Source organism: Chelmon rostratus, chromosome 8 (genome assembly GCF_017976325.1).
Source record: "Chelmon rostratus isolate fCheRos1 chromosome 8, fCheRos1.pri, whole genome shotgun sequence".
NCBI classification, from domain to species: domain Eukaryota; kingdom Metazoa; phylum Chordata; class Actinopteri; order Chaetodontiformes; family Chaetodontidae; genus Chelmon; species Chelmon rostratus.
In genome coordinates this window covers 1,418,306-1,443,226 of record NC_055665.1, presented here as the reverse complement: position 1 = coordinate 1,443,226, position 24,921 = coordinate 1,418,306, and the positions used below count along the sequence as shown (strand labels likewise).

The 24,921-nt window shown below is 44.0% G+C and overlaps 3 protein-coding genes across 3 annotated transcripts in view; 1 reads left to right on the top strand and 2 right to left on the bottom strand.

The window, feature by feature from the left end:
* Positions 1–1,039, bottom strand: part of LOC121610390 (atrial natriuretic peptide receptor 1-like) — a 76,950-nt gene extending 75,911 nt beyond the window's left edge. Inside the window, exon 1 of the mRNA XM_041942463.1 lies at positions 388–1,039. The gene's annotated coding sequence lies outside the window, so the exon portion shown is untranslated. The remainder of the gene's footprint in view (positions 1–387) is intronic.
* A 15,554-nt stretch (positions 1,040–16,593) lies between these two features.
* LOC121610235 (complement C1q tumor necrosis factor-related protein 3-like) lies at positions 16,594–17,981 on the top strand. Its single transcript, XM_041942249.1, has 3 exons — positions 16,594–16,843; positions 17,465–17,593; positions 17,695–17,981. Exons 1-3 carry the CDS (start codon positions 16,594–16,596, stop codon positions 17,979–17,981), a joined length of 666 nt encoding a protein of 221 aa, XP_041798183.1.
* A 594-nt stretch (positions 17,982–18,575) lies between these two features.
* creb3l4 (cAMP responsive element binding protein 3-like 4) lies at positions 18,576–24,577 on the bottom strand. The gene is made up of 10 exons (XM_041942738.1): positions 24,370–24,577; positions 23,336–23,482; positions 22,967–23,240; positions 22,712–22,812; positions 22,527–22,616; positions 22,291–22,397; positions 21,947–22,015; positions 21,374–21,458; positions 20,460–20,553; positions 18,576–20,250 (listed from the first exon to the last, which is right to left on the bottom strand). Exons 2-10 carry the CDS (start codon positions 23,477–23,479, stop codon positions 19,925–19,927), a joined length of 1,290 nt encoding a protein of 429 aa, XP_041798672.1. The 5' UTR covers positions 23,480–23,482; positions 24,370–24,577; the 3' UTR covers positions 18,576–19,924.
* Positions 24,578–24,921: the final 344 nt, after the last annotated feature.

Here is a 24,921-nt window from a genome sequence, read left to right as displayed (position 1 = left end):
ATGGCAACAATGCCACTATTTAGTAAGCGTACACTTTTGTCATTACTAAAACAAAACATTTGTAAATTATTTTCTCCTGGTTGTGATAAGTGATGAGCTTCTGTAGCCTCACCCCCCCACTAAATCATCATTGATTCTGTAACATGAGTACAGAATATTCAAATTTCTGCTCCACAGATACGATCCCTGCTGGCACTATTAGTCCTCCATACATTAACACCAGTCTTGAATCGCCATCGCTGTAATCGATAGTCATGTTGCTTAAAAGCATCAAATCCCTCCGGGCAGAAACATGCAGCAGTCAAAACGTCAATTATCGTCTCAAATGTAAATCAATACATCCTGTAAAAATGATATCACTTCTAAAATTGACCTTCTTCTCTGTACCTCAGCGGGAGTCTGGGTTCCTCTTCATGTTCTTTGTAAGTTTGGTGATTTTAAACGGAAGAGGCGGTGATGGTAAAGCAGCTAGCCAGCCATGCCCGCGAAAACATGCCCGGCGCGTGCCCTCCCCGGCAGCGCGTGAGCAGCGCGCGGCGTTCTGTCACTGAGACTCAGCGCGAGACCTTAATGTCTCTTTATGTCTCTTTTTGTCCCCTTTTTGTTCCCTTTGGCTCCTCTGGATGGAGAGAATGTACAGAAATCTGTTTGAATTTCACCTTCGTTTTATGGGAAAATGATCTTTAAAGTCGACAGACTGACTTTATCGCTGGTCTTTTCTGAAGGTAACATGCGGGAAAAGTGTGAAAGTTTAAAAATTCGTTATTGTCCGTGGAAAGAGGCAAAAAGCCGACGTCTCCATCATTTCACGCACTGTGGCAAACTTCTGTTGAACGTGTTCACCTGTCGAACGTAAGCACCGGTGTCCTGTCACAACCTTGACGCGCTTCAGCCCAGGTTTAAAAAGTATGAAAGGTTAATAATCCACATTATCCACACTGACTGAGGGGTTCAGACCGCTGGAACAACGACAAAAAGATCAATAATTCCAATTCAGATGAAGTGAAACGTTGGAACCCGGCAGGTAAAGTCCGTTTACAGAGAGTTTACAGCTGGTTCCAGTCAGACAGGTGAGTGTGCGGCTGTGTTAATTCGCTTTTCTAAATCCAGCCGCAGTTGGATTAAAATGTGGGATAAACTGAGTGCTGTTGTAAATCTGCTGCTGTCGGACCGAGACCGACTGCCTGCGGTCTGTCTGGGCGGGGAGACAGAGAGAGAGAGCTGAGGGGGAGAGAGAGAGAGCTGAGGGGGAGAGAGAGAGCTGGGGGGGGGGGGGCAGAGAGAGACAGAGAACTGAGGGGGAGAGAGAGAGGGCTGGGAAAGAGAGAGCTGGGAGAGACAGGAAAAGAGAAAAGAAAAGGATAAAGAGCCAGAGGTGGAAAGAAAAGAAAAGAGAAGAACCATGAGGGAGATGTAAGCCCACATGATAGATGCCCCCTTACCTGAAGTCATTTATACACAAAACTGAACAGAAGTGGGCCCAGGACAGAACCCAGTGAAACTCCTGCTTGTTAGCCAACATGGATGATATGGTAGAAATCTTTCTATACAATACATGTAATGGTTCCCCCTGACTCCAACTCAGGGGAATGTTAAGTCTTCAAATCTAACTCATTACATTACATTAATGCACATTGCTGCAAATCTTGGGTTATTGTTTTTGCATATTGCATTTTTGCTTGAACAACTGCGCATCCTTTTGTCAACATTTTGCACATTGTATCCTCTATGTCTGATATTTTGTTGATATTTCACATTATTTTTATTGTAAATTTCTATTTGTGATTCTTGACGTTTTCATCACTTGTTCTTTCTTTTCTCTTACTATTTGGTGACCATAAAGCACCCCTATACCAACACAAATTCATTGAAGGGAAAACCTACTTGGCAATAAACTGGTTTCTGACTCTGTATGTCTATACTGCAATTTCACAATAAACTCATATACGATATTGCCATAGGACAGTCCTGCACATGTATTTGCAGTACTGCCTACAATGCTCTAATATAACTAATCTAACATATAACACATAGAATAACAGTCTGTAACAGTGTGCATTTTATAAACACCATGTCAGTCTACATATCAATGTATTGCTGTGTCAGTATACAGTGTGTGTAGCAGCCTCTGTGTGGCTGCAGTGAAATGCTGAGTCCTGTTCAGTCCCTTTGCCCCCATTCTGTCTTCCTGCCATTATATTTTATAGCTGTGTTATCTTCCATCAGTGCAGGCTGAGGATCGTCTCATTCCCATCATGGTTGTTCCTTTTACGAGCATTTCACGGATCAATAAAAACAAATACCTACAGACAATTAAAAAAGGAAGGACAACAGAAAGGCCAGAGCTGCTTCTAGCAACACTGTGTTGCTCGGCATCCGGCTTTAAAACATTTCACATTTGTGAAGAATTTTTATGGTTTGACTCAGAAAGATGTTTCAGGCTACACATTTACCCAGTCTGGATACCTGATGTCAATAATCTACAGGCTGTACCCCAAAATACTCTGAGAAACTCCTCTGTGATCTCAACAACAGACTGTTCTCAGTGACTTCCAGAACCACCAGCAGGACTAGAACCTGTGACCACGAGAATCACCTATAGTACTTAAGAATACCCTTAAAGACCCCCAGAACCTCCTCAATGACCACTACAAACACGTGGCTTCAAGAAGCTTCTCAGCGACCACTGCAATTCCTCCATGACCACAGGAGCCACAACAAGACCCCTAGAACCTTTTCAGTGACAACTTGAACCTCCTACTGGACCCTTACCAACCATCTAAAGGATCAAGACCTCCTCAATGACTACAGGAAAAGTGTTAAAGTGTGTAAACCTGCTGAACCTCTGTAACCTCCTAGAACCTCCTAAATGGCCACTACAATGTCCTAAATTTCTGTCCGAAAAAATCTAACTAAAACCCAACATGTAGTCTCACAGTTCAGGGGTATGCAACACGTAGGATGTTTGTAGGATGCCTCAATAACTGGGACTTGACAGACTGACAAAACGGGGGACAGGAATCGAAGCGACAGGCAGGAATTGCTGAAACACATCGGCACGCTGCAACATTGACAATCTGGGGCTGAATGAGGGAATCATGGAGATGTGTGGAGGGACGAGCAGAAGCAGAAAACTCTGAGGGCACCTGCTGGACAAGTGGCGAAACACAAGATGAAAACACTTCCTGTCTGTGGCTCTCAGCCCCGAGCTCATTGGTTCCCACTGAAGATGGAAATATTTAAAAACACTTTATCAGTATATACTTTCACTTTTGAAAGTGTTTAGTATTTTCCTAAAACTGCTGCTCACTGTAGTTTTTAACAAACAGGAGGAAATAGAGCATTTGATAGGACTAGTTTCAGCGGCGGATTAATCCACATCCAGTGCTCTAGTGAGCATTCGTGGCAGCAGGATGGTGTGTGTGGGATTGAGTCAAAATAAAGTACAGTGTGTGTTCATGTTCGTGTTTTGCTCTCTGTTTAAAGGCCACTGTTACGAGTGTTTTAGGCAGGTTTTTAAAAATGGCCGTTGCTGCCTTATCTCATGTACGTCACCAATCAATGTATCAATCACTCAAAGTCCCTCAAGATGGCGTTCAAAGAGATACGATGGTTCCCAGTTCCTGCAGTGCAGACACAATAAAAAATGGTTCTTAGAAGGATAAAAAAAAAAAAAAGAGAAGGGTTCATGTGAGCCAGTCCAGCTCACTGATGTGTTTTTGATGGTTTTTGGACAGCAGCGCAGCTCTGTGGCACAGAGGAAGAAGATAAATGAGGCTTTGAGAGACACACAGTACTCGATGGTGACACATTTACTGTTGGAGTGAGAGTATTACCAGATGTACCCTTTAACAAATGCAATAAATACATTTCTGAGACTGAAGGGGGAGAAAGACAGACAGAATAGATCATTTCACACTTTTACTGACGCTTAATGAGTTGGCTGTCAGCTTTGGACGGACTGATTTAACTGTGACTGTGAAGGTTTTGATGGGATTTAATCCAAATCTAAACGAGACGCGGTAGATTAGAACAGCGACAGCAGCATTTAGCTGACAGTGTTTTGGTCGAGGGATCCGGTGGGCGTTGAGATGCTGAGGAAAGCCATTATCTGAGCACAGAGTGGGAGTCAGCATCTCCTATACATCCTCCATACAGACCCTCCACTGCCACTTATGTGCTGTTCCCCATCACCACCGATTTCTGCTCTTCTCTCAAGTGTTCTCCATGAAACAAACTTCTCTCACCCATTAGGATCATACATGAGTGTCATACATGCATCACTGAAGATCAAACCAGCCAACAGTATATAAAGTAGTTCATATGAGCTCAACCTGAAACATCTAAGTTACCGGTCATGTCAGTAAGTGACACAGTCGGGCCGCAGCTGTAAAACTCAAGGTTCAAGGAGTCTTTATTGTCGACGTCACAAAACAACAACATGTTGCACAGAGGAAATAATAAATGGAACAGTAGATTAATCAGTCACTTGTTCAGAAGACCTATGGCAGCAGGGACAAAAGAATACTTTAGTCTATTAGTCCTGCATCTTGGCAGGATGAACCTGCGGCCTGACGGGAGCAGCACAAACTCACCAACCAAGGGGTGACTCTCGTCAATGAGGATCGAGCGGGCCTTATTCAGGGTCCTGAGCTTGTACATGTCAGCAAGATCATTGAGGTCAATGCCTGCAATTCTGCTGCACACTCTCACTATTCCCTGCAGTCTGTTTTTGTTCTTGAGGGAAAGTAAGCCGTGCCAGCAAATAAAAGAAAAGGTCAGAATAGACTCAATAAAACAAGAATAAAACATTCTCATAAAAGTGCAGTCAACATTAAAACTCCGCAATTTCCTAAGGAAATACACGCGTTGATGTGCCTTCATGCAGACAGCATCAACATGGAAATCAAAGGACAGCTTGTCATCAATGTTAGTACCAAGATATTTATGACTATGGACCAGCTCAACGGCTTCCTTCCTGAGTGGAATCGACTGAGCAAAGGAACATTTTATTTCTCACGAGTTCATCTTATAAGAGGAAGGTGGGAAAGACTGTGGGTCTGTGATAACGTCACAGGATTAAAGGGGAAGCATTAAGGAGATATGAATAATATTTACCCAGTACTGATATATATGATGATATATCAAAGTTGCAAAAGAAACATATAAAGTAATCTTTTTAAAGTGATTCATTTTGCACAGAACGTCTGAACTGTACGCTTGTGCACCGAGATGGCCGGCACAGAAACTCGTCTCAGTTATCTGGACTGTGCACGAGACTGAGAGCGTAACCATGGCAACACATCAGCTGTATTTTTCATGTCAACATGTGAATGTTCTGCAGCAGATGTGTAGATGATGGATTTCTAACACGGGGAGGTCAGAGGTCTGAAGGTTAGTTTGAAGGGTTGCTGAAGGCAGGATGGACGCTTCCCTCACAGGAGGTTTCAGAGGGTCACTCTGCCACAATTTCACTTGGTCAGTGTGATCTGGTCACTGCCGTCTCCATCCGATCTTCATCTTAGTCAATCGATCAGTTAGTTCCATCACAGACGGTCGACAAAACAAACCCATCTGACAACAAGTTTCTGTAACTTCGCTCGTCGCAGCAGCTCAAGAGTGAACATCAATTTTACCTGCACTTATGAAACATCTGTGTACTGCATATATTCACATACAGTAAAGGTTTATCACATTGAAACATGCAGTGAAGTGACATACAGGCGCTTATTTTACTCAACTGAGTGTGATGAAGGGATTCCTCATGTGCTTTTCATGGCTCTTTACTCCCTAAACGTCTTAAAATATCTCTGTTGTGAAGCGAACGGTGAAGTGAAACATGAACATCTAAAGAGCGTAAACAGCTGGGATGAGTTTGTGGTGTTGGGATATGATGTGTCACTCCAGGGAAATGTCAATAGCAGTAAAGCGATGATGTGGGCCTGCTGGAAAACTGCAAAGTGGAAGTAAAACATCAATAATAGATTTACTTCCAGGCGAACGGAGGAAACATGATGGGAACACAGCAGCAGATCTCTACGTCTGTCTGCTCCTTGTTTTAACTGAAACTGGGCGTGCTGTCTAACGTACCTCCGATTAGTTCTGTACAGATTAATATTACAGTGAGTCGTAGCTGGACTGCTGCTGGCATTGTCAGGCTGTCACAGAGATGGAAGAAGTACTCAGATCCTTTACTTAAAAGTACTCATACCACACTAAATACTCCACTACAAAAAAACATCCTACTTTACAAGCATAAAGTTGCACAAAATGGAAAAACTAGTAAAATACAAGTTTGAGTTTGTACTTAAGTATAGTACACCACTGCTGCGATGTGTGTATCGGTAGTATTTTCGTTGTGGAGCAGCTGTTTTGGTGGTGTTTTGAGTGGTAAATTGAGAATTAATTAAGGGCATGTTTAAGGGATTTTAATGTTCGCCAAAATTCAGCAAGTGAATAAGAAGTTATGAACTGATAGTAGACATTTAAAGCGTCAAACTGTCCCAGAGACAAACCTCTGTGGCATCACTGTGAACACACACCCTCAGAGGCTGAAGTGTCCCTTTGACGTCATCCTGTCATCGATGTGACTGCTGATCTGCTGCGATCCGAAGGCCTCCACACCTCCATCTGTAAAAAAACCGGCTCCTAAATGCCAAACAGATGTGTTTGTGACTCACAGGTCCCTGGATGTCTGCAGATGATCTGGCCACGGATGCCACTGCCATGGCAACGCAACGGTAACTCTGTTCTCTCTAAATCACACCCTGCATGTCGCTGAAAGGTCGACTGACAGCAGTAAATATAACCGTCAGTTTTCCCCAGATTACCTCCAGCTTCTGTAGGTCAAGCTCTCACAGAGAATAAATCACAAGTTTGACTTCACATGTCAGGTGTGAGATGTTAAAAAGTCTTCATTCAACCTGTTCACCTGGAGCTGCTTTTCACCACTTTCTCCATTTTAGTTTGGTTTTACACATTCAATTTATTTTCTCTTGAGGTGAAGGAACTACAGGGTACACACAGCTTGTGTTGATGTTGGCGCCCCCTGTGGACAAAAACCTCTTGTCGTGCGGTCGAGTGTAAGATGAGAGCTACATTCAGGATGCGGTTAGCCTAGCTTAGCATAAAGACTGCAAGCAATGGAAAAAAGCAAGCCTGGTTCTGTCCAAAGTTCAAAAATACATCTACCTAAACCTCTAAAACTCACTAATTAACAGGTTGTATATAATTAACAGTGAGGTTGCTTGTAGTTTTTATGCTAAGCTAGGCTAACCAAATCCTGACTCTGGGTTCATACTGAATAAACAAACATGAGCAGTATTGGTCTTTTCCTCTCGCTGTTGGAAAGAAGGAGATTAAGTATATTTCCAGAATGTTGAATTATTTCTTGAAGGTTTTGGTTTGGTCTGTAAAAACTTTTCTTTTGGGTGCAAACAGATGAGACAAGATGTGACATTTAGTTTTATACAAGAAAGTCCTAATTTGCTGTGAGACCAGGCTGCAAATGATATGTTATTAAATGTATGAATAAAGCATCAATAATCATTAGGTCCCTCCCCCCTGTATCGCCAACAGTCTGCAGGCATGTTGACATCGTCAGCTCGTTCATTTGTCTCGTATCCGGGTATCATCCATCCATCCATCTTTAATCGGCAACGTAACTGCTGCCTTGCTGTTTTTTGCTCCTCTGTGTATTGTTGCCATTCCAGCAGGAAGTGGAAGTGGCCCCCCCTTCAGGTTCTTCTTCTCAATTATTCAACACAAAAGGCTCTAAATATTCAAAAAGCTGTGGGTCTGCTCGGCATGTGCAGAGGAACACGCCTGAACTCTCCGACTGTTTTTACAAATGAGGGCTCAGAAAGTCCAATTTCAACAAAGAATCACTGCAAAAAAAAAAAAAAAACCTGCCAGGAACTGAGTGAATATTTAGGAGTTTGAGTCCTGTGTGGTGAGGTCTGTACATCAGGGTCTTCTTTTTAGTCTGCGTGCTGGTTCAACATGTTGTTTTCTACAAAAACTAATAGAGAATGTCTACAGAGGTTTGAAAGAGCAGGGACAACATCTGTTTATTGTTGTTATTGTTATTTATCACATCAAATCTGCATTTATTTCAGTTCTGCCAATGTTGCTTTAAATCCATGAGTGAGAAGTTTTCAAGTCATTCTGCCTTTCAACTACATCACAACTGAACAATGAAGCCTGCCTGTTCCAGACGTCTGAATCATCACCCACGTCTCTGATGTGATCAGATAGATAGATAGATAGATAGATAGATAGATAGATAGATAGATAGATAGATAGATAGATGGATAGATAGATAGATAGATAGATAGATAGATAGATAGATAGATAGATAGATAGATAGATAGATAGACTTTATTTATCCCAAGCTGGGAAATTGCAGTGCAGCAGCAGCATTACACACAGTGAAATAAGTGAAACTAAGACTATAAAGAACAAACTATACATAATAAAAATATAAAAATAGCGAGCAGTAAAAAGGTTATATACATAACAATAATAATAAAATAGCCAAATAGTAAACAGTAGTAAAAAGTATTGCACAAAACGAATATCAAATGCAAATGGCAGTGAAAATTAAGTGTACCGTGACTGTAAGAACAAACTGTATATAATAAAATATCGAAATAGCAAGCAGTAAAAAATTATATACATAATAATAAAATATCAAAAGCAAACAGTAGTGGTAAGAAGTATTGTATTATTATCTTCAGCTGTTATTGTACAGTGTAATGGCATGTGGCAGGACAGATTTCCTGTATCTGTCCCTTCGACAGCGGAGCTGCAGCAGCCTGTGGGAGAAGGTGCTCCGCTGTCTGTCCACTGTGTGATGGAGAGGGTGCTGATCATTGTCCATGATGGATAGCAGTTTATTCAGCGTCCTCCTCTCCACCACAGTCTCAAAAGACTCAAGTCTGAGTCCAAGTACAGAGCCGGCCTTCTTGATGATCTTCAACTGTCTGCCTGGTTGGAAAAACAATGAAGCATTGCCGGCAGGATTAAGAATTAGGATGTCATCTTCCTGTGACAGAAGCGTTCATCTGTGCCATGGCAACACGAGTACAAACTGTCATTTAACTTGCAGAAATGAAAACTCTTAAAGAGAGTCAGTTTGCTGTTTTTTTAAACTACAGTTTTTGGATTAGGCTGTCACTTGTGGCCACAGCCTGTTCAGCAAAAGCTACATAGTCCAGCTTTAAACAGTAAATTTGTCGCAGCCGGACAGCCAGATGCTGGGATGATGGTTCAGTTGCAGTGACAGTAAACCCAGCAGCCTAAGCTTACTTACTACAAGCTGCAATACACCACAGATCTACTTCCACTTCTGCTACACTCCTTCTACATCCAAACCTGCACAGCTGTGCATCAGTCATCATTATTTCACCAGGAAATTATGACTATTGTAGAATATCATATATATATATATAGTTAATTTAAACACAAGATAATTGTGCTCAAAAAGAGGATTCATTCTCAGTGAAGAACCTTGGAGCTCTAATCTGCCTCTATACCTGCCAAAGAGCAGTGATTCCTAACACGTCTCTGGGGGTCATCAGGTGGAAACCTCCCTTCAACAGTGTTTCGCCTACTTAGTCCCACTACACCTCCAGGAGGTTAGGCAGTGAACTCCGGCGTCCCAGAGTCACCCCCCCTAGTGCCAGTTCACACTGCTCCTACACAATCCAAACAGCACCGCCACATTCAACTGACCCAGAGATGCTCCAGGTAGTGGCCAGTACCGATGCTACCATTTAACTATTGCTAATGCTAATGCTAACCGCTAGGAAGAACAGAAGAAGACAATACAGTTCCGATGCTACCATTTAGCTAATGTTACGTGCTAACCGCTACCTGCTAAGAGGAACAGAAGAAGACAATAAAGCTAGATTCACCTATACTGGTAATGTTAATTGCTAGCTACCAATACTAACTGCTAAGATACTATCATACTATCACCGCTTTAGCTATTGTTAGCTGCTACAATGCTACCACAGGCCTAGATGCCACATGTAACTGCCGATTGCCACACTACCATCATCTACCCCTGCCTCTCACCAACTGCACCAAGAAAAAGCGGGGTGGGAATACAAACCCTGGTTCGGGTAGGGGGTAGAAAATAAAGAGGTAGAGTCAAAAGATGAAAGTAGGGATTGGATACAGACCCTTGTTCGGGTAGGGGGTGGAAAATTTAGAGGGTGCTGAAGGTGGAGGCCTAAACCACAGACTAGATTTAACAGCCTCTTCTAACATTTCCTTCAAGAAGCAGCAAACCCTACCATTTCCTTCAAAAAGCAAACAAAGCAGGAAAACAACCAAAAAGATCAAAAAACAAGCCAACTCTGTGTCTTACCACGCAAACTCACCTGAACAGGCCGCATGGTCCCAAAGAGAGACTCTAGCTGGCCACACCCCCACCTTATCTAAACTTCCTCTTCCTGGTTCTCTTCCTATTGGCAGAGCGAGAAGATGGGGCGGGGAAAGCAGAGCAGAGGAGAGGTGTCTTGTTCAGACTTTAACCTCTTCTCTTGCCGGGTTAGGCATGCATGTCCTCTGCCCCCCCCCTCCCCCACTGTCCCTATTTCACCCCCCAACTACTATTATTTCTCCTAATCCATATCCACTGACTAGACCTAGCAGCCTCATCTGACATCTCCCTCACTGTCTTTCTTAAATTTTGCCCATGCACTCCCAGCTCCCTCAACAGTGAAACAGCTGACCCTGCAACAAAACCTCTACACCCCACTTCAACCGGACAGACCCTGGTCTTCCATCCCCTCTGCTCAGATTCTGTCTTTAAATCTGCATACTTAGTCTTCTTCCTTTCATAAGCTGCCTCCACTGAATTTTCCCAAGGGACTGTTAACTCAATAAAATACACAGTCTTTTTACTCATGGACCATAAGACAATGTCCGGCCTCAGATTACTATAAACTATTTCCTGGGGCACAACTAGCTTTCCTCCCAAGTCGACCTGCATTTGCCAATCATCAGCCCCTACCAGGCAGCCACCTACCTGCTTTCTCCCTGACTTAGCAGCTCTATTTTTCTCCCCCTCTCGAACAAACTGCACATCTAACCTCTCCTTTCTAGAACTTCCAGAATTCACCTGCTTCCTTCTCTCCTCAATGCCTGCGGCTAAGCTTCTCAGCACCTGATTATGCCGCCATGTATACCGGCCTTGTGATAAGCTAATTCTACAACCTGACAAAATGTGCTTTAAACTTGCTGTACCTGAACAGAGTGGGCACGATTGATCGCCCTGTACCCAGAGACTTAGGTTCTGCGGGGTTGGCAACACATCGTATGTCACCCCTATCAGAAATTTAATACGGCCTTCCTCCATATTCCACAGGTCCCTCCAACTAAGTTTCCTCTTCTCAACACCTTCCCAATTCAACCATTGTCCCTGTTTGGCTTGACCAACTGCTTTTGCCCCTCTTAACAACTCCTCCTGCCTACGCACCTGTTCCACTACAAGCTTTCTTTTCTCCTTTAGACCTGCTTTATTCCACACTGGTTTGCCTGGGCCAAGCCCCAAGCCTCCCCGGCCAAATTGAACATTTCCTACTATTTCTGCATGCCTAAGAGCTGCCTCTGCCTCCTGCACTGCTGCCCTTGGGTTCCATTTCCTCCCCCCAGAAGGATTCGGAACCACATTGCTAACTAACATGTCCTTACTCCCAGATAATAAAAGTTCTGTCCTAACCTTAGTGCATTTAAACTCCTCTGTTAGACTGGATACTGGCAGCTGAAGCATTCCTTTCCCATACAAAGCTACATTGCTTAAGCACCTGGAGCACCCAACCATTTTCTAATATAAGAGCTAACTAGCCTTTCCATTCTCTCTGCTACAGATAATGGGACTTCATATACTGACATTGGCCACATTAACCTAGGATACAAGCCAAACTGCAAGCACCACAACCTCAGTTTTCCTGGGAGCCCTGATTTATCTATTCTCTCCAGCCCTTCTGCAACATCCTTTCTAAATTGCACAACCTGTTCAACATCATTCAGGTCCACATTGTACCACCGTCCTAGACTCTTAACTGATTTCTCCCTAATTGTTGGGATTTCCTCACCATCTATAGCACACTTTCTATCACTTACTTTCCCTCTGTATATTGAAATACTCCTTGACTTACTAGGCTTAATCTTCATACTAGCCCACTTGAGATTCTGATTGACTTTATCTAACAACCTCCTTGTACATGGCACTGTTGAAGTTAGCAGTGTCATATCATCCATATAAGCCCTAATTGGTGGAAGACGCATTCCATTCTGCCGTCTCTCTCCACCTACGACCCACTTGGAAGCCCTAATAATTACCTCCATAGCCATTGTGAAAGCTAGCGGGGACACTGTACATCCTGCCATAATACCAACCTCCAATCTTTGCCAGCCTGTTGTGAGCTCTGCGATACTTGCACACAGTCTGATGTCTTGGAAATATGCTTTCACCAAGTTAACAACTATCTCCGGCACTTTAAAGTAGTCAAAGGAACTCCAAATAAGGTTATGTGGCACTGACCCAAACGCATTAGCCAGATCTAAAATACAACATTCAAGTCTCTTTTCTCCCTCTTAGCTGTCTGAATCTGATGCCAAATCATGCTAGTATGCTCTAAGCATCCCGCAAATCCTGGTATCCCTGCTTTTTGCACTGTCGTATCTATCATACCATTCCTTTCTAAGTATTTAGCCAGCCTCTGTGCTACGATACTAAAGAAAATCTTTCCCTCAACATTTAGGAGAGAAATCATCCGAAACTGGCTAAGGTCCGATGACTCCTTCTCCTTAGGGATGAAGACACCTCCTGCCCTGCGCCATGCTCTTGGAATACTTTGTTTCTCCCAAACTATTCTCAGGTATCTCCATAGTGTCCTTAAGATGCCAGGTGCACTCTTAAAGACACGGTAGGGGACTCCATTAGGCCCTGGGGCCGAAGAAGCCTTTGCACGCCTAACCACCTCCACCACTTCTCTCCACCTAGGTGGGCTCACATCCATCTCCTGCTCCACTTCCCCTAATGGTGGCATGTCAGGTGGAAGACCTATGTTCCTATTCTCCTTTGAATCTGAATACGTCGACTTCAAATACTGTTCAATCTCTGATTTCGTTGCCTTAAGTTGCCCTCCTTTTTCTTGATTAAACAAGCCTTTCACAAAATTAAAGGGGTTCCTAAAAAATGCTGACCTTGCACGTTCCTTCTTCTTTCATATATGTGTATATATATATATATATATATATATATATATATATATATATATACACAATTTACCTTTTGCACATTTGGATTTTAATGAGGTTTTAAGCAGAGCTACAATATGCAAAAGCAAGAAGGGGGAGTGTGACAAAAAGCACTTTGAAAAAATGATTTATTGAAAACAACAAGTAAACTGAAATGTTTATCAGATGATCAAAAGTTTAAGACCATCGCTCAAAAAATTACAAAAAACTCTCCAAACCAGAACAAAACATTTTCTCAGTAGGACTCAGTAATGAGTAGCTCCACCGTTCTTGTTATGCTTGATGCGAGTGTTTCCAGGAAGCTATTGGGAACATTTCTCCAAGAGGTGAAGATGGCTTCACGAAGGGCATCAACTGTCTGGAACTGATGGCCATTTTTATAAACTTCCCTTGCCATCCATCCCCAAATGCTCTCTATGGGATTTAAATCAGGGGAACATGTGGGATGGTCCAAAAGAGTGATGTTATTCTCCCTGAAGAAGTCCTTCGTCAAGCAGCATTGTGAGCTGCAGCGCTGTCCTGTGTAAAAACCCAGCTGTTACCACACAGACGAGGGCTCTCAGTCATGAGGGATCAACATCTGCACGGACCCAGCCGCCGTTTGACGACCCCGCACCACCTGAAGCTCCAGTGTTCCACTGAATGAAAAAGCACCTCAGATCATGATGGACCCCCCTCCACTGTGCCGGGTAGAAAACATCTCAGATGGGATCTCCTTGTCATGCCAGTAACGTTGGAAGCCATCTGGACCGTCAAGGTTAAATTTTTTCTCATCAGAGAATAAAACTTTTTTCCACCTCAGTGTCCCATGTTTGATGCTCCCCGGCAAAGTCTAAACGGGCAGCTTTGTGGCGTTGAAGGAGACGAGGTCTTTGAATTTCTTTTTTGTTTTTGAAACCCTTTTTTCCACAGATGCCGCCTGATGGTTATTGCGCTGCAGTCGGCATCAGTACGGGCCTTAATTTGGGTCGAGGACCGCCCTGTGTCTTGACCGACAGCCAATCGGCTCCTCCGGCTCAGCGCAGGTGTAATTTTTTTGGGTCTACCACTTGACTTTTTTGTTCCATAATGCTCAGGATCTTTCAAAACATTCAGAATGACTGTCTTACTGCGTCCAACCTCAGCAGCAACGGCACGCTGCGAGAGGCCGTGCTTATGCAGCTCGAATGATTCGACCACGTTCAAGAAGAGAAAGCTTCTTAGCTTTAGCCATCAGGAGGGCATGACCGTGTGAATGCCTGACAGAAAATGAGAATTTTGAGCAGATTTTGGATTTTATAGCCTGTGGTCTTAAACTTTTGATCGTCTGATAAACAGCCTATTTCAGTTTACTTGTTGTTTTCAATAAATTACTTTTTCAAAGTGCTTTTTGTCACACTCCCCCTTCTTGCTTTTGCATATTGTAGCTCTCCTTAAAACCTCATTAAGATCCAAATGTGCAAAAGGTAAATTGTAGCTATTTTTCAACTGGTCTTAAGATTTTGATCAGGTCTGTATATATATATAAACTGACAGGGACCATTTTACTGCACAGTAAGTATTTTACTTATCATTCCGACAGCCCACCTGCTACCCTCAGGAGTATTTCTTGTTGTTTATTTTTCTTCCCGTTCATTGACACCAATGCAAAGTTCATGCTTAGATTCACATCACACACCGTTAGAAAGCTCAGATTCTTGTGTATCGACTGCTTCAAACCATTTCAACATACAATCACAACAGCAAGCACAATAAAAGCCAACAGCTGACAAAAACTGTTTTTGAATTTGACAACATTGAGGCAACTCACCGATCAGTGATGGAAACGTCCACAAAGGCCCAGAAGATCCGCTGCAGTAAAGATATTTAATCCAACACATGATAATAATCCACAGAAAGATGATTTCTCCTTTAGTAGGCCTTGTGCTTGTCTTCTGATTACTTCTGTGTTTTCCCAGAACGTCTGCAAACATATACAGACAGACGGACGCCATCTTTTCTCCAGTTCGTCCCAGATTTCAAAAGAAACCTCACTTGACCAATCATGAGCTGCCATATGATGCCTTGGAACCAGAGGAGCCAATAACAGCCTAAGTTGAGCAGAAGGGCCTCCCTCTCTTATTCCATGTGAATATTGAGCCAATCACAGCTGATTTTCTAGATGACTGACATTTCTAATAGCCAGTGAAATTCTGAACACAATTACAGCTCTGGCATCTCGAGTCAAGGACGTCAGTGATATTAGAGATGTTACAAACCATCTGAAGTGATGTGTAGTAAATGGCCTCAACATAAAGATACACAGCCAAAACACAGGTGCACCTTAAATGTGAATGTAGATGGCCACAAAGTCGATGTCATTTAAATAAATATAGATATTTATGTAGTTACACATACAGTAAATTGCCTTTTGTGGAGGACACCTAGATATACTATTACAGAAAACATAAAAACATTCAGTTTTTATTGTATTGTTATCAGTTTTTATTGATCTGGACTAGTGTAAGGCTTCATGCTGTGGTCGCATTGTGTTTTTCAGCTAATGAGGTTCAGTTAGAGTCAACTGGTGGAAAAAACCTTCTACTTCAGCGTGTTCAAACCTCTATCACTCAATGCCAGCAGCACTTACACTCATTCTGACTCTGAATGTTTCCTTTCAAAGGAGACTAAAACAAATGGTTCAAGAACAGCTTCCAGTCTACTTTGGGTCGGTCTTGTGTGGATGTTTCAGGCTCATTTTTACTGGCAGTGACAGTAAAGACTTGAACTGTTGACTCCACTAACAGACAAAGCTCGTTAACAGTAACACCAAACACACAGCAGCAGATAAACTTCATAAAAATGAGCTTCAGTTGTAGATTAATGACGCAGCCTCTCTGACCCACCTGTGCTCCATCACACAGGACACATAGAAACATCTTCATCGTCAAATGCTGAGCATTACATGGTCCATCATCATCAATGATGGAACGTAGCCAAGCACATTTACTCAGGCACTGTACCAAAGCACAACTTCAGTATTTTCTTTTCATGCTGCTTCACATTTCTACAATTCAGAGGGAAATATTGTACTTTTTGCTTTTCTACATTTATCTGACACCAGTCTGTCTCTAGTTTATGTATGATGTTTGGTCATAAATGAAACCGCCCAACAGTTTATACAAATGCTGCTGAAAAGATTACTTAATCAATCAGTTAGTTGATTGACAGAAAATCTGTTCTTCTAATGATGGTTTCAGTCATTTTGCTGTATGTGACCTTTGTGTTTTGGCATTGAGTTCCTCCTCGTTAAAAGTCAACATTTCATCCAGACGCTCAGAGAGTTCTGTCACTGTCAGTATGAGGTCTATAACTCTCCTCCTCTTCCTCAGTCTGTCCCACTCAGCAGCAGGCAGGGAGACGGCGAAGGTGGAGGACAATGCCACACAGCTGAGCCTCCAGCCTGATGTTTGGAGGGAGGTGAGGGAGCTCAGAGACCTGGTGGTGGAGCAGAGAGCAGAGCTGAACGTCCTGAAGAGCAGACTGACGTCCTCAGAGAGCGAGCTGCAGGAGCTGAGGGAGGAGCTGCAGGCAATCAGGACAAAAACAGGTGCTGCAGGAAACAAGGCTAATTATTATAATAAACGGGGTTCTTCCTCTGGGGATTATGAATATCTGGTTAATTTGGTCATGGTGGTAATGGGGGAAACATCATGCAGTGGCAAAAATGGACAGAAGTCCTCTGGGGAGCATGAATCTGTACAGTAAGTTTCATTTGACTTTATGAGATTTTAAGGTTGTATACTAGTAAAAGATTTGATTGATAGAAATTAATGTCCAGTGGACACTAAAATCACTGATTCATCCTTTGAGGACCAGACTTCAGGTCTGGTGACATTAGACTATACAGAGTGTCCATAATAAAGAGAGTTCAGCCTCTGGGAGCATGAATGTGGCCAATTAATTTCATTGGAAATGGGGCCGTTATGTTACTGGCTTATCTTGTGGCTGTGTAGAAATGTGGCCAGATGACAGAAGGAGGAGGAGAGGTCGAGGTTACAGAGAACGTAAGGATTCATCCTTTGGAAACCATGAACATCTACAGTAAATTTCATGAAAATCAGACTAGTAGCTGCTTGTTTTCAAAGTGTTGGATGACAGACATCAGAAACTTTAGTGTCAAAACCAGACCAGCTGATCTGATATGATCCTGTATTCTGTGTTTTCTCAGAGAGTCCAAAGGTGGCGTTCACTGCTGCTCTGACAGATTCAGGACTGCTGGGACCCTTCAACACCGACACCACCATCGTTTACTCCAAAGTCTTCACCAACACTGGCCAGGCCTACAACCCCTTCACAGGTAACAACAAACTGCTGCAAATGTTGAAACAACAACATAAAAGCAGTATTTCTATGTTCTTTGAAGATAAAAACTTGATTTTTTCCAACTAATTTCTGCAGGTATCTTCACAGCCCCGGTCAAAGGAGTCTACTACTTCAGATTCACGGGCATGGATCACCGCTCTGCGGTGCACATGGGCGTGGCTTTGTATAAGAACGGGCAGAGACTTATGCTAACCTACGAAATAAACGTTAATAATGGATATTTTGAACACATGTCGAACGGAGCGACTCTGGAGCTAGAGAAAGGCGACACGGTCTATCTCCGCCTCCCTGCCAACAAAGGACTTTATGACAACAACGAGAGCCACAACACGTTCAGCGGCTTCCTGCTTTTCACTTTGTAAGGAAGCAATAATAACACGCTGATGTCATAGCGGAGGAGATGGCAGGAGAATATCGTCTCATTGGACACCACAGGAAATGTGGGTTGGTCTGTTGGTTGGTTGGCTGTCTGTCAGTTCCATTTTGGTTCTTTAATATTTTATAAACTAAATCTTAAACCATTAACGCTCGATTCCATACTATTTTGTAGCGCATAAGCTCTATAGAGTATTCCCACCTTCATGATCATAGTGACAAGAAGCAAAATGCAGCCATGGACGACGGAGGGGATCATAGAGACACAGTGTGTCTGTAGTATTCTTGTAACATCCTACAACATTTCTGTGATCATTTAGTAACATCTGTGCTGCTGCAAATAAAATCAAACAAACACTAATCCAGTTGGATCATTTTGCCCTCTAGTGGTCAGTTATCAATAAAGCAGCTTTAAGAAGAACTGTCTTGCTGAAAAGAAGAAACGAAAAGAAAACAATCCACTGAGCTGATATTCTGTAGTACTGTGCTGTGCTATATTATAGTACTGTGTTATATTATAGTACTGCACATGGTGGCAGTCAAGGTGTCCCATCAGTAAGTACAAAATAAATCAGTCTCCATTGATCGCTCCCTTTTAATAAAGAATGAAAAATAAACTGATGAATGACGCTGTGTCACACAAACATTATAAAGCTGAACAACAGGAGTGTCGTTCCACTGCAGTCTTGAAACCAGGTGGTTTCATCTGATCGGCATGACGAAGCGGTCTTGGATCCAGTAAAGGCCACAGGTTGTTTCTGAAGTACAACAGTCACAGTTACAGGCTGAAGTCAAGACAAAGCTCCGATCCCCATCCTGCAGTTCCAGTGGAACCAAAATAGACTCAACCCAACAACAATCAATAATTCATTCACAAGGAATTCAGACTTTTGTTAAAAAAAAACAGAATTACACTCAATAAATCCCTCAAACAAAGAAAACTGATGTTCAAAATATTATTTACAAAAAGTCAAATTTCACCTCAGTAGAACGTTTTGTTCCAAACCACACACACACTGTCTAGTGTTTCAGTTCTCTTGAGGAACATCAAACCAACAGTTAAACTGCTGTGTGTTATCGTGATGCAGGAAAACAACCTTCTGTGGATAAAATGACACTTAAATTAGCAAAATGACACCAGTTTGAATTAGATTTCCCCTTAATTTCATCACTGATTACACAAAGATGAGTAGGTGCGGTGTTCAGCGCAAACTGCTGTAACCATGAGGGGTGACAACAAGGTCATTTCCACTATATCCCAAAATACAGATCCACCTCAGGTAAGCTCAGGTGAGCAGCTCTGTGACTGGCCCTCCAGAACAAACGATCTCACACGTGGAGCTAGCCGAGTTTGCTAAGCTGTCGTGAAAGGTTTGTTGTCTGGACATGAGCTTTGAGAGGGTTTGGTTAGCCGGGAAGCTAACAGCTCGAGCCACATAGAGTTAGCTTCACTAGCTAAACGAGGGGAGTTTTTGAAATTATTTCTGCAAAACTGTGAAATTCATCTCTTAAGTGTTGGTAGTGAGAGCAAAGTTAGCATGACACAAAGTCAGAATGGCCACAATTACAATAAAAGCCAGGTGAAACGTTTCCTGTTTGAAGGAATAGTTCATCATTTTGGGAAATACACTTATTTGCTTCAGGCGAGAAGATTGTTTGTCTGTAGGTTAGAGCCAAGCAACAGTTGGCGTAGCTTAGCACAAAGACTGTAAACAGAGGGAAACTGTTAGCCTGGCCATGAAGTAGTCTAGCACACGATCCCCTGTCCCCTATAGTGCTGCTGGTTGGTGGATTGTCTTTGGACAGAGGCAGGACAGCAGTTTCCCCCTGACGCTGACGGTGGCGATCGTTCAGAGCGTCCTTTGCTGTTCGAGCACCTGCAGCTCATCACATGACGGATTCTGTCCCGACCAATCAGCCGACGGTCTGTCTACATCTCGTCGGCGTGTGCAGGTTTGGAGAGATCGTGGCTTCCTTTCCCTGCAGTTGACCTCAGTCCCAGCGCCAGCGGCTCAGTCTGCCCGGCAACAAGTGTTGAGCTGTTCCCTGATTGGCTCTCCTCCAGGCCCGTCCCATCAAAGGCCATGTTATCAATGTTTTCTATTGGTTCTTGGAGGATGGCGGTACCACCCGAAGGTCCTGACTGGCTGAGTTCAGAGGGCGGAGACGAGGAGTCGGACTGGACAGCCGGACCGCCAGCGTCGTCTGCTGTGGGCTGGGATGAGGAGGGGTCCGTCAGGATGTTTCTGGAAATAACTAGAACAAATGAAGAATAGATTATTTTTACTTCACCTGACGATTCACCTCCAGCTAGTGTGTCGTCAGCTTCTCCAGATAGCTCATCAGATTCCCTCAAAAGTCTCAAAGAAGAATCCATGATGATTCATAACTTCTGTCTGAAACTGTGAACATCGAGTCTGAAGGATTAAATACAAGGACAGGAAGTGATGTCGAGAGGGACTGACCTCCTGTGGGTCTGTATTCGTCTTCTGCAGACGAGCCGCGGCCGAACGGACTGAAACTCGGCAGAATGATCAGACCCAGAGAGACCAGGATGATCTGAGGACACACACACACACACACACACACACACACACACACACACACACACACACACACACACACACACACACAGTAGAAACACACCACTGGTTACACGTCGCTCAGTGTTTACAATGAAAGCAGACAGCAGTGTGACTAAAAGCCAGAAAATTAGCATTTCTGCTGCGTCACTGCTCACACACTGCTGGCAAAAACAGACATTGTGCATCAAAGTATGCTCATATTTTTCTTATTTTCTTCCATTTAAAGCAACGACAAGGAGCTTTCATTTTGTCTTGACTTTGGCGCCCCCTGTGGACAGAAGCTGAAGTGTTTTCTTGATCTTGATCGACCTGACAAGCTGGCCCTCCTGTGTCCAGCCATGTGTTTGTTTGATGGTTTACTGGACTGCATGCAGTAGTCAGCCTTTCTGGTCTGGGTCTCTCTGGTGGACCGGTTTCTGTCTTAGTGTGTTGCCTGGTTTGAAAACAGGAATGTGGTGTTTGTTGGAAATCCCCCAGAGTTTCTCAGATCCTCCAGTAACGACAGCGTTGTTGCGTTTGTTCTACTTTTCTTCATCACCTGCAGCGCTGGTGTCCTTCCTGGATCTTGTGGCTGTTTTCACGAAGGATCTAGTTAGAGGATCCAGAAGTCCGGGTGAGGAACCTCTGGCCTCCAGGCCGTACACAGCAGAGCCGAGGAAATTCATAAACAAGGTGATGATTATAATATATGATGATCAAAAAAGGATGGACTACACATTCTTTTAAGTGGTCCCTGAATGCAACACACACACACACACACACACACACACTCACACACACAGTGTGTTTCTTACCAGTAAGCAGGTGCTGGTCTGGGCTCCTTTACTGACCGTCCGTTTAATGAGAGCCTGAAGCTGTTGCAGCTGAGCCAGCAGAGACCTGAACAGCAGGAACACATCAACACATGAAGCTACTGGACTAACTCCGCTTCTTCAACTGTTTCCTGTTTGCATTTACAGAACACCTGATAAACAAGTGATAAACACCTCAAATCTGAACCAAACTCAACAAATCTTCCTGACATGTGACCAAACGTTTTGTTTAAATCACACGTTCACATGTTCAAAACAACAGAACAACTGACGGTCGGCTGTCAGCCTCACTCTGATGATGCTGCTGAGACATTAATGCTGGAAGCTGATTGACTGAAAAGACATGAAGAAGACAGCAGAAAGAAGACAACAGCACCCTCTGCTCCTGGAAACAGCAGCGGGGTGTATTTCTGATGTCTCCTGGCTGAAGACTTTTCTGGAAATACCATTAACCCAAAACAAAGCTGATTTAAAAACTGTGACTCATCAGTTCCATCAGTGAATCCAGATTTCATCATCAATCAGTAAACAGTCAATAATCAATCAGAAACGTACATGTTGCGTTTCTCCAGCTGCTCCACGGTCCTCTGCAGCTCCTTGTTCTGTGCTGAGCAAGCTGCCGCCCTGTTAAAACACACACACACACACACACACACACACACACACACACACGACTAAATCAGTTAACTGATAATCATATTGATTCGTCCACTAATAATTTCAGCTGCCGTGGGTGAAGTAACATCACCTCGTCAGCCTCTAGACAACCTGTGACTGATCTCCAGTCAGTTTAGTCAACAAATCTACATGTCAGTCAGTCCGTCAGTCCTGCTGGGAGTAGGTTCACTTGAGACGTTTTGGCCTTCGTCACCTGGCTCGACGTCCAGTCAGCCACGTACCTGCTCTCCAGCCCGTCGATGTACTCCTTCCTCCTCCGGCGGCTGTCCTGAGCCGACTGCTTGTTGCGGATTTTTCTCCGAACTCTCTTCAGGATTCTTTCCTCGGCCTGCAAATAAAGGTCAATTCAAAATCCACCTCAGTCATCGTCTCCACGCTGCGTCTCAGGCTGTCAAGTAAAATGATTCATCTTCATGCTGAGAAAACCTTCTAACTGTCAGCTGGTCTGAAGTCTGACCTTGGTGAGAGGAAGGTTGTTGGGAAGAGAAACTCCCTCCTGTGTGAGCAGCTTCTGCTCCTCCTCGGTCAGCTGCAGATCTGGGTACAGCTGCAACAGCAGAAGAAGAATCAGTCCTCCAGGTCAAACCTCAACGCTGGACCGTCAGCGGCAACACAAAGTGCTCAGAACAACAGAAGTCTCACCAGGTCGCCGTCAGGGCTCGGATGGTCGACGGCGGTCAAACCGCCGGGCAGCTCGTTCACGATGCACGAGTCTGATAACAACACCTGAGAGCTCCATTCATCTGTACGGCACAGGAAGTGACATCACAGTTACTGCTGACGAAAAGGTCACAATCAAGCAGACAGACAGACAGACACACACACACACACACACACACACACACACACACACACACACACACACACACACACACACACACACACACACACACACACCAAGCTCTATGGAGATGACGTTCTCTTGTCCGGGTTCAGTTGTCACGCCGCTCAGGCCGCCGATGTCATAAACCACCTGATAGACGGTCGCTGGGGCCGGCTGGGTGGTCGCCACGGTAACCGCTGCCACCGTGGCGACGCGACTCTCCACCACAGGGTCCTCAGAGATGCCGCTGTCGCTCTCAGACGAGGGGTCTGCAGGCGGCCCGGTGGGAAACACCTCGTTTGGGTCGACGCCGTGGAGGACGTCCTCCGACTCGCTGTCGTTCAGCGTCTGAGACACAGTCACATGGTCCACTGAGTTAACAGAACGCGCCAGGCGACCTCACCTGCACCACCCATCACACACATGCTGGAGAGCAGACTCACACAGGTGGGGTCCGCTGCCCAGTCCTGCAGGGGTTTCTCTGAGCCGCTGAAGACGAGGTCGGCGCAGGAGAAAGGAGCGTCGAGCTGCCAGCTGTCTGCCGCCACGCTGCCGCCGAGAAACAGCTCGCCGCTCTCTGCATCCATGACCTGAAAACACGAGACAGCAGCTCTGTCACCAGACCAGCGGTGCAACGTAACTAAGTACATGTCATCAAATACTGTACTCTGCCGTCACTTTTTACTGCACTGCATTTATCTGACAGCTTACTGAAGTTATTTAAAAGTACAGCTTAATTAGTCAATGACAGATAACTATTGATCTATTGATGATGGTTTCAGTGATTTTTGCTGTAAAATCATTTGATGTTTGAGCTTCTCAGATGTTTGATTTGCTGCTTTTCCTCTGAATGATCTGAATGTATTTGTCATGATGGGGAGCTCTGGACTAAACAAACCTTGTGAAGGCGTCACTTCGGGCTCAATGTTTCCAAACCAAACAATCGATCGATTAATGGAGAAAATAATCAGCAGACTGATCCAGAATGAATTAGCTTTTGATTAGCTTCATGTGCGACACGTGAGAGTAAAGTCGGAGAAAGAAAACACAAAGAGCAGAACAAAGAGACTGTTTGGTGACAAAGGAGGAGGACATCCTGGTAGGTACACACCCACAAAACACACACACACACACACACACACACTCTGACAGGACCAGTCTGGCTGAATAGAAACCTGATAAGCTGCTAAACGTGTTTCCAGTTTGAATAATCAGGATGAGAACATGAAGCACAATACTCAAATACACTACAAGTAGAGTAGATGTACTTAGTTACATGCCACCAGTGATTCCTAAAACTTCCATGGGCCTTGTTTTTTTGTTTTGTCTGCGATCCCCAAACTTTCCAGGACGCTCCAGGCCCACGTGCAGTCTGTCATTGGTTGTTTAAAGATGTTACCTGTGTGTCAGAGCTCATACCTGATCCTGGATCAGCGGGATCTACGGGAGCAAACAGCACATTAATGTAAATACTCACTGAGCCTAGGCAGTCTTCTTCTTCTTCTTCCGGGTTCAGACCGTCCGGCTCTTCATCACCCCTCCGCGGCTGCAGGAGGACCGTGAACACAAACAGCCGCTACGCGCTGCTTCCTTTCGGCTCACGGCAAATAAAATGTCCAGCTGGCAGCTCCGCGTCCAGGCTGAGCGACGAGTCAGCTTCCTCGTCTTCCTCCTCCTCCGCCTTCTCCTGGTTCTTCTTCTTTGGATTTGGATCAATTTCCGGATGCCACAGGTGCATATCGCCCCCTGCTGTGTGGGAGTAACCCTGCAGTCAGCACGGCACCACATCTGAAACGTGAGTAGCAATTCTAAAAATATCGGGATTTTATCTTCATAACATCGTTGCTTTTCTCTTGAAATGTTCGATTTATTTCTGATTTTAACATCAGATCCTCCACATCTCTCCCTCCCTCTCCCTGTTTTCATATATATATTTTTAAATATATTTTTTTTCTTTACATACTACAGCTTTATTCTCAAATCCTCTTGTTCCTGTCCTTGAGCAGTACCCTGAACTAAAAAAATGCTC